General features: G+C 34.5%; 1 protein-coding gene and 1 pseudogene across 1 annotated transcript; both read right to left on the reverse strand.

Annotated features, from left to right (window-relative positions):
* Positions 1-428: 428 nt before the first annotated feature.
* On the reverse strand, positions 429-1,393 carry LOC105793073 (transcription factor HBP-1b(c38)-like; annotated as a pseudogene).
* Positions 1,394-5,169: 3,776 nt separating this feature from the next.
* Positions 5,170-7,415, reverse strand: LOC105790343 (uncharacterized). Its single transcript, XM_012617900.2, has 2 exons — positions 6,869-7,415; positions 5,170-5,820 (listed from the first exon to the last, which is right to left on the reverse strand). The coding sequence occupies exons 1-2, from the start codon at positions 7,225-7,227 to the stop codon at positions 5,412-5,414; spliced, it is 768 nt and encodes a 255-aa protein (XP_012473354.1). The 5' UTR covers positions 7,228-7,415; the 3' UTR covers positions 5,170-5,411.
* Between the last annotated feature and the right edge of the window lie 13,757 nt (positions 7,416-21,172).

Raw genomic sequence — 21,172 nt, forward strand, 5'->3', positions numbered from 1 at the left:
TTGTATATTAGAAGTGAATGAAAATTTTAATGGAAATAATCAATTTATTTTTTAATCTTACGTGTAGGATTAATTTATCTTTTTTATTAAATAAATAAAATACAATTTAACTTTTAACATAGAGACTGATACGAGCCTAAATCTTGAGTAAAGAAAGGAAGGAAATCGGAGAAGAGAAGAGGAAGAATAGAGAGGATAAGAAAATACTAGACTGTTTTCTTCTCATTTGATAATTGCTTCTCAATGCAATACATGCAATTTAAAGAAAACTAACAAAGAAATGACGTGGAACTATTCTGTTATAACCAAGACGCCCCGTATTATTAGTTCCCAAAACTCCCCGTTTCAATTAAACTTCGCGAATTCCTTTAGCGAGCTTTTAGCTCGTAACAATACTCCCTTTGCAGATAACAGCCTTGTCCTCAAGGCTAAAAATGAGGAAATTTGAATTGCAGTGAAGGACTCCCATGTCGTGTCTTCGGGGAAAGAGTCAGTCGTTTCCTGGTAACGTGCACCCCTGAATGGCCCCCAATAGCACTAGCGTGGAAGTGGAGGAACAACTCCCGTCGCAGTTGGGGAACCTTCCCCACCACTATCTTCCCTTTTCTGAACAGAAACCTACCATCCCACGCATACTTTTTGTCATGATTTGGAAGCTGCAGAATATTGTAAATTATCTTCTGTAATCGATCATCCCGTGTATAAGATAGTTGCAAAGCTTCCATTCCTTGTGATAAGGCATCTTCAGCCTGTTGAGACGACTGCTGCAGATTACATATGTCCATTAATTGTTGGTCTGTCAAAGGCTCTAGGTGGTTTCCAAGGATCTTCATAAGTTCAGATGAACGAAATCCTCCCAACCACATAAAGCACCTCTCTGTAGGTGTTTTCCACATATCAGATAGCATGTGAAATACATCTGCCTTGGCACCAATACTTTTTAGCCTGAAAACCTCATCATAATGTGTCATGACACCCCCAACAAGACTGCACAATTCATTATCCCCCATATGAGAATTTACAGCTGATCTTAAGTCATTTATCAGTCGTTGATGTTCATCAAGCCAGCGACCATATTCCATGTCAAATGTCGAGCAAGACATTTCAGAATCAGATGGCCATGGTCCCCAGAAAGTCCAGATGCGATAAAAATACCCTGTTGTCGTGCCCTTTGAAGCTCTTTCTCTAGTTCTGTAAGCCTGAGTCGACTACTCTCAAACTGCTGGACATAGGCTTTTTTCCTCAATCTACTCTTCCTTGCAGTTTCTCGATTCTGAGCAAACCTGCGAAGTGTCTTTTGATAACCACTTTTTGACTTGGATTGATCCACAGATTCACCATTCTGACTCCATGTTGAACTCCATGAAGCTGGTTTTATGGTCGATGTCAACATCGAGAAGTGTCATCATTGGCTATTATTGGCAAGGCCAGAGTCAACCCAGTTCTCAATTTGGCCATTTCCCAACGGGGCACCAAATGTTGCGCCCCTCTGGTACATAAACTGTCATGTATCCAAACACCCCGTTCCACTTGAAACTATCGTTGTTGCACCAATGCACGTGTTCAAGGCGCCATAGTGCAAGGTATTAGCAACAATACCAACATTGTTGGATTTTAAACTAAAAATAGAGCTTTGCTGTTTCAAGTTGACCAGCTCCCTCATCGGATCCCCGAACGGCCCACATCCAAAACGATCTTGGAGGCTCTTTATATACGCTGGCCAAGACGGCATTTGCAAGCCTCCATTCCTCTGAGAATAGAAATGATGCCATTCTAACGCTCGACCTTCTAGGTTCAACATTACAAGGCGAACCTTACAAGCATCAGCTGTACCTTCCGCTTCGAAGTATTGCTCCAACTTGGTCCACCATCCTCGAAAATCGGTGTCGTCGAACTTGGGATATTCCAAACGACTAAGTGTAACAGAAGCTCCTAACACAAATGAAGAATTCTTCATCTGTAAATTACCCCCATCAGAAACCAAAGGATCCACCTACCTCTAAGGTAACTCAGCATTCTTAGGTAAAAACCCAGGAGGAGCTCCCAAAACCCCCTTCCCTTTGTCCTGTGGAACGTTTGCTGACGACCCAGCCGGTGGTGGTCCAAAATACTGACTCAACAAAGCTTGAAGATCACCCCTAAACTTGGTTTTGAAATCCTGCAGTCGGTTTTCCATTTTGGTCTCCAATTGCGCGATTTCCTCTTGAATTTTCGAAATTTCCTGCTGCATACTGCCCACCTCCTTTTGCAACCTCGTCGATACACCGTTGCCGGCCATCAAAAGGGATCGTGAAAGCTCTAAAACCCTTGATACGAGCCTAAATCTTGAGTAAAGAAAGGAAGGAAATCGGAGAATATAAGAGGAAGAATAGAGAGGATAAGAAAATACTGGACTGTTTTCTTCTCATTTGATAACTGCTTCTCAATGCAATACATGCAATTTAAAGAAAACTAACAAAGAAATGACGTGGAACTATTCTGTTATAACCAAAACGCCCCGTATTATTAGTTCCCAAAACTCCCCGTTTCAATTAAACTTCGCGAATTCCTTCAGCTAGCTTTTCAGCTCGTAACAGAGACCTCTATGATACTTTTACCGAATTAGATACGATTAAAAGAAAATTAATTTCTAAAAATAAAGGCCCAAATGGAATATATGATAGGGAGATGGCCGAAAACATTACTTAGGTCTAATATTTTAGGTCTTACTTATATAAGAAACAAATCTTTTAAAATATTTAAATAGAAGCCAAACCTTATCTCAATTAGCCGAGTAATAGCTTATGTGGGTATATATTGGACAAAATTATATTATTTAAATCTTAAAAAATTTTAAAATTATGATAAAAAAGTTTATTATAAAAATATTTTATATGTTATAAAAGTATAATAACATATTTATTTATACAAAATTATAACAAAGTATGGACATAATGTGGCCATGCTATATATTATAAAAGTATATACTCAATCATAGAAAATGTTATAATTTTGTTTATATAACTTATTTATAAAAATAACTTTTGAATTATGACAAAAATTTATATTATTTACAAGAAATGTTATGAAAGTTTTGGATTTATAAAATATTTTTATAAAGTTTATATATTATAAAATTCATGTTATTTTTATTTAATTTACATATTATAAAAGGGATATAACCTAAGTCTTTCTTCAAATTAAATTTATATAACTTTTAATAACTAAAGCTACAAATTATTTAGACTATGGTCCCAAATATTATAAGGTCGATACAAATTTTGCAAATGGAAAAAGTTTTATTACACCATGTCGTGGATATGATACTATTTGAGAGAATGATGCTAGACACAAGCACCATAGATAGTTCACAAACTCTTTAGTTTGAGTCATGCAAGACTTCAAAATGCGATTGATAATATATTTTTTGTTCTAAAAAAAATATTTCCCGTAGTAACATCATTTTAGTATAGTATAAAAAAAGGTTGGACCTACTAGTATGTTGCATATTTCATAACTTCAACCATAAGGGAAATTGACATGGTTCATACTTCGTAGACTACATGAAACAATGAAATCTTGATAATATTAATTATGCAAATTCAAATTCGGATCATAACGACCTCAGTCAAGGACCAACAAATGATGATAAAGAGCATATGTTAGATATTAAAGAGTAAATAATTCAACAAATATGCAGTAGAACAATTAGATAAAATTGTATATGATTTTTATTTTTCTTGCTATTTTTATCAGTAATTATGTTATCAACTACTTTTTAAACTAACATAATATATATATGATGATTTGATTTGATTTTTGTTACTTGCTTAGAAATTATTTTATCACAATAATGATTTTATGTAATTAATATTTTTTAAATATAAATTATATAGTTATATAATTACAAATTATACTACTACATATGACATAAAAATTATGATATAACTCAACTTTATCAAGTTTAAAAATTACAATTTTTATAATTATGGAAATTATTTTTCATTGTACCACTAATGGAATTGAAAGTAAAGGTAATAGACAGAACATTAATTGGCCCACTTAAACTAATAAAGGAACTTTGAAAAAAATAGATTTAATGTTAATGATTTTGAGGTTTTAATGTTTTATTGATAATAAATTTAGGTCATTTAATTAATTTTTATCCGTGCGAGGCATGAATTTATTTATTTATATTACATGCATAAATTTTACGGAATATATTTAAATTTAAATAATATTAAAAATTATTTTATATTTAAAATATATTTTATAAAAATTTAAAACAATGTTATTATATTTGATTGTTGCATGCAATTAAATTATTTTGTGATTTTGTTTTAAATTTTAATTATAATTTAATTTATGATGCTTAAAGTTGTTTATCTTTTCAAACTTTATTATTATCAGGATAAATTACATAAAGTCACCCATATATAAAAAATTTATTTTAGGTACCTAAAATTAAAAAATTATAATTTAAACACTCGTTATATACTTCAGTTATTTTAATCACTCCTATTAAAATCGGTATAGTTATAAATTTAGCCCTCAATTTTTATATATTATATCAATTTAGTCATAATTTAAAAAATTAACCTTATTGTAGAAACAGGTTCTTTATTGGTCCTTTCCATTTTCATTGCTGCACGCTGAATTCTCTCGCAAAAGTGACTCCAAATTCTTAAAAGGGTCCCATACGTCGATGGCGAATGGATCGAAGATGTTGCTTCGTCCATTGCCGAAGAAACTTGGGATCAAAGACATTTTTTTTCCTTTTCAAATTCTTGGAATTGCTTTTAGGTGTGTTGGGGTCAATTTGAGAATTAGGCAATTAGTGTCAATTATTTCTTGAATCAAGGAGGAGATGCATAGGTTCGGTATTTGAAGGATACATAGGTGGTTTGGGGAGGTAGGGGGATGGGGATGGGGATGGGGACGGTGGTGGGGGAGCTACAATTGGGGCGAGAGGGAGAGGGACGAGGTGAGAGTATTTTTATTTTGTTTAATATTAATATAATTGTATTTATTTAATATTAACAGAAATATTAATATAAAATTTAAATTTAATTTTAAAATGCTTGTTTATTATTATAATTGCCTTCCAACCAAAAAACCCAAGTTCGAATCCCAGCAAATGCAAGCAATTTTTTTTTAAAATCACTTATAAAAACACTTCCGGGAGCTTAGTTGAACAAAGCTAATAATTCCATTTTGCAGCGAACTTCAATATACTTGTATTTTTACAAAACCATACAACTTGTTTGATATCATAATATGAGAATACAACCCAAGCAAATACTAAGTGCTAGCTTTGTGATCTAAACCAAGTTTTTTACACATTAATAACACCCATTTCATGCTATATATAGCTCAACAAACCATGAAACACATTATTTACCAAAAATTATAAAGAACTTAAGGTGGTTTTATTATGTTTTTTCTGGAGGTGAAGCTGATGAAATCTCGAAGTAAGTTGGCCTTGGGGTTGAGGGGCAACCTACAGATCGGATTAAATCTTCCACAGCTAGCACTTGAAACTTAGGGGGTGAATTCAGTGCGATGTTGTCGACTCGGTGCTCATATATTTTACCCTTCTTGTCGAGTTTGTATTCAGAAGTGCCATCGAATCGACCACGACTCTCCCATGGGACTCGTGGAATGCCATGGATGGTCCAGCGAACCATTACGACATTCTCCATTGGCTGCCATACACTGACAATGTCGAGCCAGAGAGCTTTGAAAAATATCCTCCCATGGAATCGCAGCGCCCGGAAGATTGACTTATAATTGTCGATTCCGATGAAAGTATTGAGAGGATCTTTGAATACAATGTCATCCCTAAATAGAGGAGAAGTAACTTTGTCAGAATATGGAGTATAAAGATGGACAGTATATGAGAAAATTAATCCTCCTGCATTTATAGAGGTGTCACATAGAAAAGCCCATAATCTATTTACACGAGGAAGGCAGCAGCATGCATCAGCCTAGTGGCATATGCTATTTATGCACGTACGGCATAACTTTATCCAGTATTGTTAAGACAAGAACCTAGGCATTGCGCCTTAGCATCAAACAAAAGCACCTCAAACCCCTTCAGGCCAGGCGCATTCAGTAGGCACAAGCTCGGCACCCTAGGCATGCACTTTTGTAAGGCAACACACACACAAAAAAGAAAAACCATTTTTGAAAAGGGATCCTTCTCAATATTTGAGTATACGATGACAGGCACAGGACCAAAAGAAATCATGCACACCGGCCAACAAAATTAAAAGAAAATTTAGCTTGTTCACTAAACAAATTCGACCAACTTTCAGAGTTTATTATCATAAGTATAAATCTTAAGCTTATTATACACACAAGCACGTACTCATCAAGACTAACAGATAAACAAAAATGCACACACATGCATGTTGCACCTTATTTCACTCGAGCAAAAGCGCTTTTCTTTAGCGCTTCGTGCCTTAGTCAATACAAGGGTTCGAACGCATAGAGTGCACACCTTGCCCTTAACAAAACCACCTTTGCCATCCATCAATTTGTAAAACCAATCAAACAAGGATACTATTAACAGAGTTCTCTATGTTCTAAGCTAAGAGCCAATACTTTCTTCCTTATACACACACACACAGACAATCAACATTCAAACAAAAGACCAACATTCAAAAACATCTAATTACATCAAAAACATAAGCTTGGAATGAATTAGTACGCGTTATTCAAACAAATGTCATCACCTTTCTCTCTTCTTCTTTTTTTAATTTAACGATGAGAATCCAAAATCAGCAGATGAACAAGGAAAACTTTGAAAAATCGAATTTATTTTACAGAATTCTCAATTATTTACTCCATTTCAAAGAAATCAAATGCGGGAAAATTGAATCCGAACCTGTAAATATCAAAACTGAGCTCCCTATAAAAGATGTCCGGGAACTCCTCTCTCAAGGTCCGAATAGCGTAACCCATATTCACGTAATAATCCTGCTTCTCCTCTTCCTCTTTGCTGGGCTTCGATCCTCGCTTCACCGGAGCCGAAAATTGTACGTACAACCTCAAGTTTTGGCTCAAACACGAAACCGTACTGCCGGCATCTTTAACACCGACCCTAGCGTTGGTCCTTGACCAAACTTTCTCGTCGTCGTTCTTCGAAATCGCGCAGCTCTTGAGAAATTTAGGGCGGGGGGTAGGGTTAGAGAAAAATTTTGCAGAGGCGGTGGAAATTTCAGGTGAAGGCATGAGAAATGCCATCTCGAAGTATGGCTCTAGAGAAAATTTGGAGTAGAGAAGGTGGGATTAAAAGAAAGGAAGTGAATTAAATGCCATTTTCTTTGGACGGAATAAAAAGTGGGAAATTTCCAGGATAGGGTTGTTTGGATAGCCAGAGAATCTAAGAGGGAATAAGGGATCGCAGTTTTTATTTTAATTTTTTTTTTTTTTTGGGTTTCCCGATTTCAACCAACCGAAATGACCTAATGACTAATTATTCACATTTTGTAGATTCATTAAAGTGTAGATACTAATCACGAGTTTTAAAGGAATCGTGATTTTAGATAAGTGAGTTTTTATATTTTATATTTCTTGTTTAATTTTGCACTAGCCTCTGTACTTTCTAACTAATGGACTGTGGTTGTGGTACGATATAATCTTTTATCTCACAACTATAGTAATTAATCTCACCGCCATTATTGTTTTTAACTTTTCAGTAAATGTATCGCCCATCCAAACTCACATATTAGGTTACTGAACTATTACTAAGTTTCTCTTTGTAAACTACATGCAAAGGCTACTAAACTATTATTAAGTTTACGCTTTGGTCACTCAACTTCAAAAAATTACAAAAATGATTATTAAACTATACAAAAATTTTCATTTAAAGTCACTAAACTGTTTGAAATTTTTTAGTTAAGTCATTGGATGCTAAGGTTTTTTTTAATCTATCTAATGAGCTCCAAGCGACGATTCAACGATTGGTATGGTGGATCAATACCCATCAACAAGTAGAAGAACATACCTTAGGTTCAATCTAACGATCAGTGTTAGAGATTAGAGAAGAAAGTTGTTTGGATTTTGTTTCGCAGATTCATGATGTTTAAAGTTGTTTTATGAAAAAAAATTGAATTGTAAAAAAAAAAAGAATGAGAGATTTCAATTGGTGCAGACAGTGTAAACAGAGAAGGCCATACATGAGTGGTTTTAACAACTCAGTAATTTAAATGAAAACTTTGAATAATTCAATAATTGTTTTGTAATTTTTTAAAATTAAGTAACCAAAACATAAATTTATAAATAATTTAATGACCTTAAATGTAATTTATCATTTGAAAATCAAAGAATAACACTCCTCTTTATCTAATTTTAAAAAATAAATTACAATTTATAATACTAATAATACACTTTCACTAAATTTGAATATATGGTATTCGAATGGAAATCAATTAATGAGTATTTTAATTTGTAAATCAAATAAATAGAAGGATCAAATTGTTGAAATTAAAAAAATAAAAGAATTAAAATTTAAAAATTCAAAGAGTACAGATACTGAATCCGAATTAGACCTTTATATTTGCCTTTATCTATTATTTCATTAAGTTGTGAATCTGAGGAATTTCCTTTAGAGGCAGCTAAATGCCATCAATCAAAACTATTATCCATAATCTATATATATCAAATCAATGAGAAAAAAAACTATATAAATAAGTGAAGAAACTTTCAAATAAATAAATTACCATTTATTGATGATTATATTTTTATTGATACAATTATGATTATATTATTAACTTGTTATTAAAATAATATATTATTTTTATTAATAAATTTTGTATATTAAAATTATAAAATAAATTAATAATCATTATATATTTTAAAATCACAAAAGATAGATTTTTATTTTCACTCCAAATTTAATAATATTTTAAATTTTAGTAATTTAACAATTGAGTTGAGACTCGATTTAGATGATACCAATTCATTCAAAATTTTATATATAATAAGTATGGGTATATTATTTTTACATCTTGTATTTTTATATATAGTAAGTTTACAAGGACAGTAAAACCAAATGGTAAGTATAAATATTTGTATGAATAATCACCAAGTGCAGAATCAAACTATTACATCATAAATGGATTACAAATTAAAATAAATAATCAAACTATTACAGTATAAACAAACTATGAACTAGTGTCACGGGGCTAAATCTTTCATCTCGCGATCCGTGTGGCCTTAAGTGATCCGTTCGTCCAAACTCGCCTAAGTTAGCCTTTACTCAAGTGAGGATTCCTTAAGAACCCCTCCAAGGCACCAATTTGTATAGCGGAAGCGATTTATGCCAAAAGAAGCAACAAAAGAACAACAGAAAGAAAGCACACAAGGTGTTTGAGTAAATGCTCTCTACATTCTCTTATTCACAAAGAATAATGAAACAATAAAAGGAGTGAGTACAAATGAGGGGGAGGCTCTCTATTTATAGTTGAGCTCCCCCAATACCAACAGTCAAGATACATTTACATCGACGGACGAGATTCACTATATCCCTTGATTTTAAGGATTTACAAGATATGCCATATCAAATCTAATCTAATCTTTACAAGATATGATTCTATCAATCTTCTAAGATTAGTTGCCAAAATAGCTTAAATTGTCATATCTTATTTATCGGGCCAACCATGCTTCAATCTGACAGGCTTCTCCAATAGCTTACCAAATCGGGCCAGTTATTGCAGGCCAAATGATCCCCATCTACACAATAGACCTCCTTTGGATGCATTTGGTGCAATGGTTACGGGCTTTGAACTACAACCAGTGACATTCTCCTCCACCCATTCTCCCAATGCCCTCGTCGCGACTTCCGAATGGCACTGACTTGATTTACCTCGGTCTCATCTTGACGCCTTAGCTTTTCATTTCATTTGGGACTTTTGCATCGATTTACATTGCTTTTTAACTCAAACCATCTTACTTGTTGTATTTACTCTGTTCAACTGTCAAACTTGCATCACTTCTCTTTCCTTGAAGTCCGATGCACCACCCACCTCTCCCATAGGTGGAAGCTTTGTCGATGACTCGGCCAACTCCGACGCTTCACTCGAATTGAGCCTCATTGGTCCCAGCTTCACTATTTTTATCGCAACTTTTCCCCTAAGTTCGATGACAAACTCACATCTTCCTTAGGTAGAAGCCCATTCGATGACTCACCAAACTCAGACGTTGCCTTTTCTTTGACTACGGCTTGCTTTGGACAGTCCGCAGCTCATGCGAACCACGGCACAAGAAGCACTTTACTTGCTTCTGTTGCTCATCTTTTCCCTCTTGGCTTCGACTTTTCCCTTGCTCGAACCAAGCTCCTTGGGCTCATTGTTTGTTCCTTCATCCCCTTTGATGACAGACTTCTTCGAACACTTCCGCAACCTATGCGAACCATGACATAAGAAGCATTCCATTGACTTCTTCTCACTTTTAACCTCATTGGCTTCGACATCCTTTACGCTCGAACCAAGTACCAATACCTTACCTATAAGCTTCTCCTTAAGCGCGGATTTCTTCGAACATTTCTTCAATATGTGTGGACCATCATAGAAAAAACATTTCAACTTGTCCCTTTTCTTGTTAGGTTTCTTCTTCACAACTCGTGGTTTCCCATTACCACCATTGTTGTTGTTGCCATTGACATTGCCATCAACAGCATCTTCATTGTAATCATTTTCACATACACCCCTTTTTTCGGACTTGGAAAACTCAAGCTTGGCCACGGACTCTGACAGCTTTTAGACACCTCTTTGTTCCACCTCCTGCCTGACCCACAGCTTCAATCTATTATGAAAAGCAAGTAATGATTCTTTCTCAATCACATCTGAAACTTGGAGCATGAATTCCTTGAACTCTCGTACATACTCCCCCACTGTGCCCCGTTACGTTATCCCTTGCAACTTTTCCTAAGCTTTTTCTTTGACAAATTCTAGGTAAAACTATCCCTTCAACTCACATTGAAACTCTTGTCACGTCTCAATCTCACATTGCCTTTTATCTGTGGTCCTGCCTCGCCACTATAAAAGCTCAATATCAGTAAGAAACATTGAAGCAGTGTTTACCTTAAAACCGCATCATCTGTGATGCCTTTCGCACGGAAGTAGTTTTCCATCCTCCACAAGAAATTATCCACATCGCATGCAGACCTTGTCCCCATAAACTCTTTCGGCTTCAAGACATCCTCGTTACTAAGTGTTGCACTTGACACTCTTTTCCCCACGACTGCTCGACACAAGGCCAGCTCTCCATCGAGCTCCTCTATTTTTGTGTTCAAAGCTATCGTCATGGCTATTGTTTCTTCCTTCAAAGCCATCACCATGGCTTCGAGAGTATCGTTCCTCTCTGTCAACCTTTTCCTTTGGGAATCTAGCAAACCTTGCACGCAATCCCTATTGGAAGTGAGACACATGGTCACAAAGTCTTTAGATTGCTCTTTCATCGTTTGCAACCCATCAATGAGTCTATCATTGACATCGTCGATCCTCTCATTGATGTCCCCCATGGAATCCTCGAAAGTGACGACTCAATCCTCCAAAGCTGACAACAAGTCACTCGATCGACTCACTTTTCTGTCCTTTCCACGAGTCTCTATTGGCTCACTCTGACCGACAACTTCTTTTGGCATCCCAACAGTGCCTTCAAACTAATAGATTGGATACCACTTGTCACGGGTGTAACACCCCTAACCCGTATCCGTCGTCGAATTAGGGTTACGAGGCATTACCGGACAAAACACAATTCCACATAATCAATTATCATTTTCGTACACGTGGTTATATCAACTTCTATACAATATAACTTTTAAATCCAATATCAATCATCCACCAACTCATATTAGTTAAATTTGCACATACGAAGCACATAACCAGATAAAATTTATCATGCTTTATTTCTTATAACACATATACAAACCATGCTTCAAATTTCAACCATATTAATATCATCTATATAACCACGTGTTCGAATTAACTAATGTGCAACAAAGCCAAATTTCATGTACTTCATACATATTAATATTGAACCACATAACCCTAATATTAATGGCATTTGTATACTTAAGACATATCCCAACATATATCATTACATTTCATACATTAAAAAAAATATGTCACTATATTTATTTCATTATTTGAATATCAAACATAACATTTCATAACTTCTGCACAAGCACCTAATAAAACCAATCGAACCATAATACCATAATATGGTGCAATCACATATGCGACTTTAGTAACATTACAACATAGCCGAACATACTAGTGATGCATATATATGTATAGTGCGCATTTTACCCTAAAAAAAACCACGTTAATCAATTGAACGCAAATAACATTCCCTTGCACACCTAATTCGCATGTAAATATATATTATTATACCTAACTTTATATTTCATCCTATTAACTAGTCATTGATTCAATCACAACATTATAAAGATCATAAGCTTACCAAAATGAACCACATATCAAAACCGAATTTACAAGCACACTTATGTGCATACCTATAATAATATTAACATCAACTTGATACTTTTAACTATCCATTAAAAGTTAACCAAAACATGCCTAAATCATAACCATCTTTTACCATTTTGGATCCGTACCAAAACAATCAACAAAAACAATTATGAAACATGTTCATTATTTACCATTTAACAACCGAACTTACATGACTATACATTCAAGCATAATATATTTGTATGCTTGTCACCACAAACCGAATCAAATTAGCCAAACCACAATTGATCATAAAACATATCCATAATTTTCCATCACCAGTCACACCTAAATAACCAATCAAAATAATGACATAACCATTACTTAACCTATATTTCATATACCATAAACACACTTTCCAAATAAGCTAATTTCATGGCCGATTGTAAACCAAGCTTTTCATCATCCATTACCGAATCATATACCAAAACATCACAAGCATGTATTCCATGACTGAAAATGCATAAACGTTTTCATCATCTCTAGCCATTTTCGCATAGCTTTAATTTATATACAAGCTCAAAATCAACCAAAACAAATACTAGTCTATACATGCTATAGGTTTATAATTCAAGCTTTTAAAATACCGAAATAACGGTTGATAGTGTGATGGACTTCCTTGACGATCCCCGAGCTTATAACTAGCTTCCTAAAATCTATAAAACAATGAACAATCACACATACAGTAAGTTTGGAAAGCTTAGTAAGTCATAAGCAAATAAAGTATAATAAGGTCATTAATAACTTATTACTATTTGGCAGAATATAACTAAACTCATACATATATATAATCACCTTTCACAAGTTATTTCACATAGTCACATAATTGCATCAAAACTTACATCTTCATTCTTATCTCATATAAACATAAAACATACCTGAATTATTTAAGCCGAACTCATATTTGATCTTGCTAATCTTTGCCCGTTATACCATTCAGAATCATTAAGGATATTCGAATAGCTTAACAGCTCGTATAATGCCATCGTCCAAGACATGGTCTTACATGTAATCAAATATCGATGCCACTGTCCTAGACAGGGTCTTATACGAAGTCAAATACGATGCCAATGTCCCAGACATGGTCTTACACGTAATTTTCATATCGATGCCAACGTCCTAGATGTGGTCTTACACGAAATCACATACCAGAATCCTATGGTTCGTACGGGGATTTTGGACGTCGTAATTAAATAGAGTCAAAATCATAAATAATTTTCCCATGCTTATAACAATTCGGCATTTATAATACATATACATACAAATTTAACGATATTTATTTACTTATGAACTTACCTCGGATGAAGACGAACGGACCGAGACGACTATTCGATAAATTTTGATTTCCCTCGTTCCAAATCCGATTTCGTCTTTTCTTGATCTAAATTAATACAAATTTGACTTGTTTAATCATATATTTATTCAAATTCATTCAAAAACACATAAATGGGAAAATTGAATTTTAGCCCATAACATTTCACATTTTTCACAATTTAGTCTCTATTTCACAAAACACAAAATATTCGAAATTTCACCACACCCAAGCTTGGCTGAATTTCACTAGCGTCCCTAGCAGCCCATTTCTTTCATTTATTTTGCATTTTGACCCTTAAATTTACAAAATTCACAATTTAACCCTAAATAGGCATTTTTACTAAAAATCACTTAATTAAACATAATAATCTAAAAACATATATTTATTTTTCATCATCAAACAAAAAAAAAATCATAAGCTATCATCAATGGCAAATCATGAATACATCAACAAATTCAAAATTTAAAACATGGGTTAGCTAGTATTCGAAGCAACGATCTCAAAAACGTAAAAATTATCAAAAACCAAGCAAAAAACATACCTAATTATTTAAAGCTTCAAAGTGCCGAACCTAAAACAACAAAATGGCTTCTTTCTTCTTCAAGTTTCGGCAAAAACAAAGATGAATGCATGACTATTTTATTTTATGTAATTACATTTTTTTATACTTTTTACTATTTTAACCTTAATGAAATCTTAATAAAAATCACATGAATCATGAACATAAATGTCCACTAACCTTATAATGACATATTAACCTTTTAAGGACTTCCCATAAATCAAATCATAACAAATTAGAATATTAACAATGAGAATGCCACTTTTACTTTTTATGCGATTTAGCCTTTTTCACAAATTAAGCATACAAGCGGATAAATTAAATCACGAAAATTTCACACATGTCAATTCACATACTATAAGCACGAAAATTAATATTGAAATATTTTTCTGACTCTGATTTTTGGTCCTGAAACTACTGTCCGACTAGGGTCTAAACCAGGCAGTTACAATGGGGATAGATATTTCGTCTCACGATTCGTGCGGCCTTAAGCAATCCGTTCGTCCAAACTAGAGGTATTTATAGGCCAAGCTGGACTGGGTTTAGATCCGGATCAACTAAAAATTTAGGCCCATTTACTAGGCTCGGGCCTAGCCCGACCCGAAAAATAGGCCTAAAATTTTGCTCAAGGCCGACCCGAATAAAAATGCTAAAACACGGGCCTGACCCAGCCCGTCCGTATTAATTTTTTATATAATTTTTAAATATATATAATACTTAAAAAATACTAAAAAATCAAAATAAATATTTCCAAACAAATTGAAAATAAATTTTAAAAAATATGTAGACTTAAATAACACTAAGATAGATACAACTTAGCAAGCAAATGCCTTTAAAATAATAACAAAATTAACAAATGTCTTTAAAATAATAACAAAATTAACAATAAAATAAGTTTTATACAATATTCAAACAATAACAACAAAATAGTAGCAACATAATATTAAAATGGTAGAAAACTAAGGATAAAACAACAAGAAAATAACATTAAAAAATAGTAGATTTTTTTTGTCCTTTAGTGAATTCGGGCCGAGTTGGGCCTGGGCCAAAAATGCCTTACTCGAGGCCCGAGCCGTTTTTTAAAGGGGCCTTATTTTTTTTGTTTAAGCCTATTTTTCAGGCCTATATTTTTTTCCAAACCCTCCCACATTTCGGACGGGCCTTCGGGCCGGGTTAGGTTGCCCGACCCATGATCAGGTCTAGTACAAACTCGCCTAAGTCAGTCTTTACTCAAGTGAGGATTCCTTAAGAACCCCTCCAAGGCACCAATTTGTATAGCGGAAGCGATTTATGCCAAAAGAAGCAACAAAAAAAATAACAGAAAGAACGCACACAAGGTGTTTGAGTAAATGTTCTCTATATTCTCTTATTCACAAAGAATAATGAAACAATAAATGGAGTGAGTACAAATGAGGGGAATACTCTCTACTTATAGTTGAGCTCCCCCAATACCGACGGTCAAGATACATTTACATCGACAGACGAGATTAACTATATCCCTTGATTTTTAAGATTTACAAGATATGTCATATCAAATCTAATCTAATCTTTACAAGATATGATTCTATCAATCTTCTAAGATTAGTTACCAAAATAGCCTAAGTTGCCATATCTTCTTTATTGAGCCAACCAGGCTTCAATCTGATAGGCTTCTCCAATAGCTTACCGAATCGGGCCAGTTATTGCGGGCCAAATGATCCCCATCTACACAATAGACTTCATTTGGATGCATTTGGTGCGATGGTCACGGGCTTTAAACTGCGGCCCGTGACACTAGAACAATCTAAACTATAAATTAACAAATATAATTAAAATTCACACATAGTAACAACTCATAAGGACTCGAAAGCTTACACAATTTTCTTTTTTCTTTTTTTTCGATAAATAAGAGAAGGCATCACATTGCCTTAGATCAATTCATTCTTACATAGGGATCACATATTTTATCTTCTAAAAGTAGTCTCCTAATATAGAATGTAGGAACATCAAATGGTAACTAAATCAACATCATTAGAAGGACATGATCAGGCTAATCAATCAGCGACCATATTTGCTTCCCTACTCACAAACTGGAAGTTGATTGTTGAAAATTGTCGACACACTTCATTGATTTTCCTAATAAGAGTCATCAAGGGTGTACTTCCTAAGTACTCCTTAATCATATTCACTGTCTTCATGCAATCAGTTTCTATAATCGCCTTAGTGTAATTGTAATACCCCCTACCCGTATTCGTCGCCGAAATAGGGTATAAGGCATTACCAGATTTTACAGAATAAATTTTTCGTTATTCCAAGTTAAATACTATTTATTTATCGAAACATGTCATGACGTCCCTTGGATATGCCTCCGAAGCCCAAAATATACATCGGGACCAAACTATGATTAAATTGAAACCATAAGAAATTATTTTCGCAAAATCCCAAAGTTTTTTTTTATGAACTCAATATAACCCCTTTATAAATATCTAATATTCCCTACAATTTTAAACCAAGACCAATCCAACACAACCAATCCATTTCAATATATTTTCAAGATAGATTTAACATATTCATAAGATAATCTCATCACATACCAAAACCAAAATTTGTTAGCCATACCAATGGCTAACCATACATTCATTTCACATTAACATTTACTTTACTAGCTTATACATGTCATTGATTTCCAAAATAAAGGGGTACATTTTAGTGTACAAATCTGGGTCTGTCAATTCATATTCATGTGCGCATATTTTCATTTCAGATAGCACATTCCCGCGAACCTCATCCTTACAGCGAGATTACCAATCCAGGCTAAATCCCCTGTAATATAAACTCATAGAGTATTGTCGGGATTACCAGTCTAGGCTAAATTCCTTACAATGACAATTACTCTAATGAGCTTGGATCTGAATTACCAGTCCAGGCTAAATTCAGACCCTAATTCGGATTACCCGTCTGGGCTAAATCTATTTTTCACATATTCTTCGAGAGGGCTATACTAGGATAGGATCACCCGTCCGGGCTAGATCCTTTTTACCATCAATTTCTTTTCAGAGATCCATCGAATTTTCCTTCTATTCAACCGAGATTTCTTCTGATTTTTATCAAATATATCAAAGTTTCATCAATTTTCATACAATGAACATTCAAATCATATTCACATCAATAACAAATATTTCAAGCATTTAAGAATATAATTCAAGTTACACGAACTTACCTCGATACTTATTCGTATGCAAAAATCTACTAATCCAGAACTTTTTCTTTTCCTCGATCTAGCTTCGTATTTTAATTTTTTGGTGCAAGTATTTCACAGCTTGAATAAACCCTTAGGACGTTTTTGGCTGATGATAATGAAGAGAATTCTAGATATTACAAGTTGATCCCATTTTTATTTTAGTAAATTTTGTTATTTTCCCATTTTGCCCTTATTTCACCAATTCTCCTGATTTTTCTCAGCTTACGCCACCCAAAATATATCATTTTGGGCTTATTTGCAATTTATGTCCCTTCTCATTTAACAATTGAGCTATTTAATCCTTCTAATAACTTTTACACCCTTTTCAATTTAGTCCTTTTCACTTAATTAACTACCCAAACGTAGAAATTTTCTAACGAAATTTTAATACCATATTACTAACATTTCATAAATGTTTATAAAAATATTGCCGACTCAGTTTTCTGAGATCGAGGTCCCGATACCTTGTTTTACCTAATTTCTTCAATAAATTTTTTTCTAACTAACCACTAAATCGGTAAAATTTTTCTATCGATTTTTTCATACGATTTTCCTATCATATCAATATTCATGCAAAAATATTAAAATAAATTTCTCTTTAAATTGGATTTGTGGTTACGAAACCACTGTTCCGATAACCTTGAATTTAGGCCATTAATGTAACCTTTAGTCCGAGCTATTTCTAAGCCATGATGAATCGCCCACAACTTTGAATTCATAACCGAGCCCCTTCCAACGAATCTTTGAAACCCTTCAATCTAATTCCCTGATGAGTCCCGTAACACACTCTTAGTTGCTGACCAATCACCATTTCTACGTGCCGCTTTATTCGTGTTGACTTTGAGCCATCCATGACTGGGTGGACACCATCTAGTCTGCATAACTTGGGAGCCTCTAGTTCTACGACCCTTGAGATTTGTTTGGCAAACATTAATGGTAAAATACTCGGCGCTTCTAACAATATCTTCCACTTTGCCGATCACCTGCTGGAAAACATCTTATTCCTATTTTTCCACAACATCCAACACAAAACTGCAAAGATCACTTGAGACTTCGCTCCACTAGATCCAATCTAAAACTCTCCTCTAAGATTGGCACTTAGCCACTCGAGCAAATTCAACTCAAAGAATCGAGGTACACAATCAGCTGGAATTATCTTCATCCAGGCTTCAGTTGCAAATCGACAATCTCATAACGCATGCAAATCAATTTCATGAAATCCTCCACAGAGTAAACATCTTGCTTTGTCAGTCAGTCTTTTCCTAACCCTTTCATAATTACTAAAAAGTCTTTGGTGAATCACTAACCATAAGAAGTGTTTAATTCTTAGAGGTAAGACATTGTTCCAAATTTCCTTCCACCCAGTGTCGACATGGGGAACATCAAACTGAACAATGCTCTTATAAGCAACCTTAACTGAGAACCTACCATTAACATTTTGTCTCCATAAACATGTATCATTACCTGGAACATCATTAGATGAGTGACATGCAATAATGTAATCCAGTATCTCACTGCTAAATCAATGCCTCTACTCTGACCATTTCCAGCATCTATTCGTATACACAAAATCAGCCACATTAAGGTGTGCCAAAATAATTGCATTAGAAGACAGATATTCAAATAGAGGCATCAAATCAGGGATCCAAACATCCTGCATAAAACTAATTGATTTGTTATTCCCTAAGTTCCAGTACAAGTTCTTCCGAAATCATTCCCAAATATAGGATATCGAATGCCATACATAAGAGCAATTAAATTTTATTTATCAAGAGTGGGCATAACTCCGACATCTTATACTTACTACGTAGTACTTTGATCTATAGCGCGTCCAGCTTGCTCACTATCTAACAATGAGATATTTTGAGGCACCAACCTCCTCAAACCAAGGCCCCCCATCTTAATATGTTGACAACAAGTATCCTATTTGACTAATGTCATCTTCTTTCCACTAGTTGAACTCCAAACAAACTATCTAACAATCTGCTCAATTTTCTCATAGATACTTATAGGAAACATTGTTGACTGCATGAAGTAACCTAATATAGCTAGCAACACCGATTTTGCCAATATTGTTTATCTTGCCAATAACAATAGCTTAACATCGAAATAATTCAGTTTCCTCTTTACTTTATCAATAACAAACTGGAAAGTGCTCTTAGTGGCTATTTTGTGAAACAACGGTGCTCCTAAGTAAGTGCCCAGGTCCTCCACCTTCTGAAATCCTAAGACATTCCCAGGCATTCTCCTAACCATAGTCTATTTGTTAGCCGAGAAGTAACTTTTTGATTTACCAGAATTTATTTTATGGCTTGTTGACATAGTTTCAGCATTCTCCAAACTTGTTTCCCTAAACGACACCAAGTCGTCGGCAAAAAATAGGTGAGAAAGAAAATGTCCCCCTCTTTCCCAATTTATAGGCTTCCACTTTCGATTCAAAACCACCAACTTGACCGCATGACCAAGCTTCTCCATTGCTAAAACAAAGATATACGGCGAGACTGGGTCACCCTGCCTTACACCTCTCATTGGTAAAAATTCATCCGTGAAGTCTCCATTCCAAAGTGTTTGCATTGATGACATCAATACGCAATGCATTATTATGCAAATAATATTATTAGGCACATGAGCATCTTCAAAAGTGTCTTTGATGAAATCCCTTTTAAGCGATCATATTTTTTCTTCATATCGATCTTGACTGCCATCCAATCTTTCTTCCCTTTTCGACCCATCATAAAATGGATAACCTCTTGTGCATTGACAACATTATCCATAATGTTCTGGCCTCCCACAAAGCTAGTTTGGTTATTCAGAATAAGGGTCGGCATGATAGGTTTGAGTCGATTCACAATTACCTTAGAGATGATCTTATATGACACAGAGTATAGATTTATGGGTCGCAACTGCATAATAGACTCTGGAGCAGTCACCTAAGGAATAAGAACAAGTAAAGTTCTATTAAAAAAACCCTCAAGGTTGTCATTCTCAAAGACTCTCCTAACCAAAAAAACCAGAGATTCCCTAACCACGTTCCATTATGATTGATAAAACTAAACATGTAAGCCATCAATCCCCAGAGCTTTAAGCGGCACCATATCAAATAGTGCATTGTGAGCTTCCTGAGTAGACAAGTTTCAACCAAATGCTTCTAATAAAAAAAGCTCAACAATATAGAACATATTCTTAACAAGGAAGCTTCATGCACTAGGTGCATCAGCATATACAGTCTTTGAAAAAATGAAACAACTTCATATCATAACTTATCTTCATCATAACACCACGACCCATCCTCTAACTCCAGGGCTTTAATCTGATTTAATCTTTGCCTTGAATTAGCTCGAGAATGGAAGTACTTAGAGTTTTGATCACTGAGGGACAACCAATCATTTCAAGATTTTTGTTTCTAGAGAAGCTCATCACTATCAAGTACACTTTCGAGCTTAATTTGCAGATCTTTCTCCAGTTCAATAAGCTTCCTTGACCGGTACCTCTCCAAACATATTTGAATTCCACCTAATCGTATCAATAAGATCCGCTTTCTCTTTAGTATGTTCCCAGAGACATCCTTATTCCATTTCGTT

This window comes from Gossypium raimondii, chromosome 8 (assembly GCF_025698545.1).
Source record: "Gossypium raimondii isolate GPD5lz chromosome 8, ASM2569854v1, whole genome shotgun sequence".
NCBI lineage: Eukaryota > Viridiplantae > Streptophyta > Magnoliopsida > Malvales > Malvaceae > Gossypium > Gossypium raimondii.

Bases quoted from the DNA above. Each gene is read 5' to 3' on its own strand.
- LOC105790343 (XM_012617900.2), bottom strand. From the start codon at position 7,227: ATGGCATTTCTCATGCCTTCACCTGAAATTTCCACCGCCTCTGCAAAA. The intron at 5,821-6,868 runs GTTCGGATTCAA...TCCTCTATTTAG, and splicing joins CTCAGTTTTGATATTTACAG to GGATGACATTGTATTCAAAG.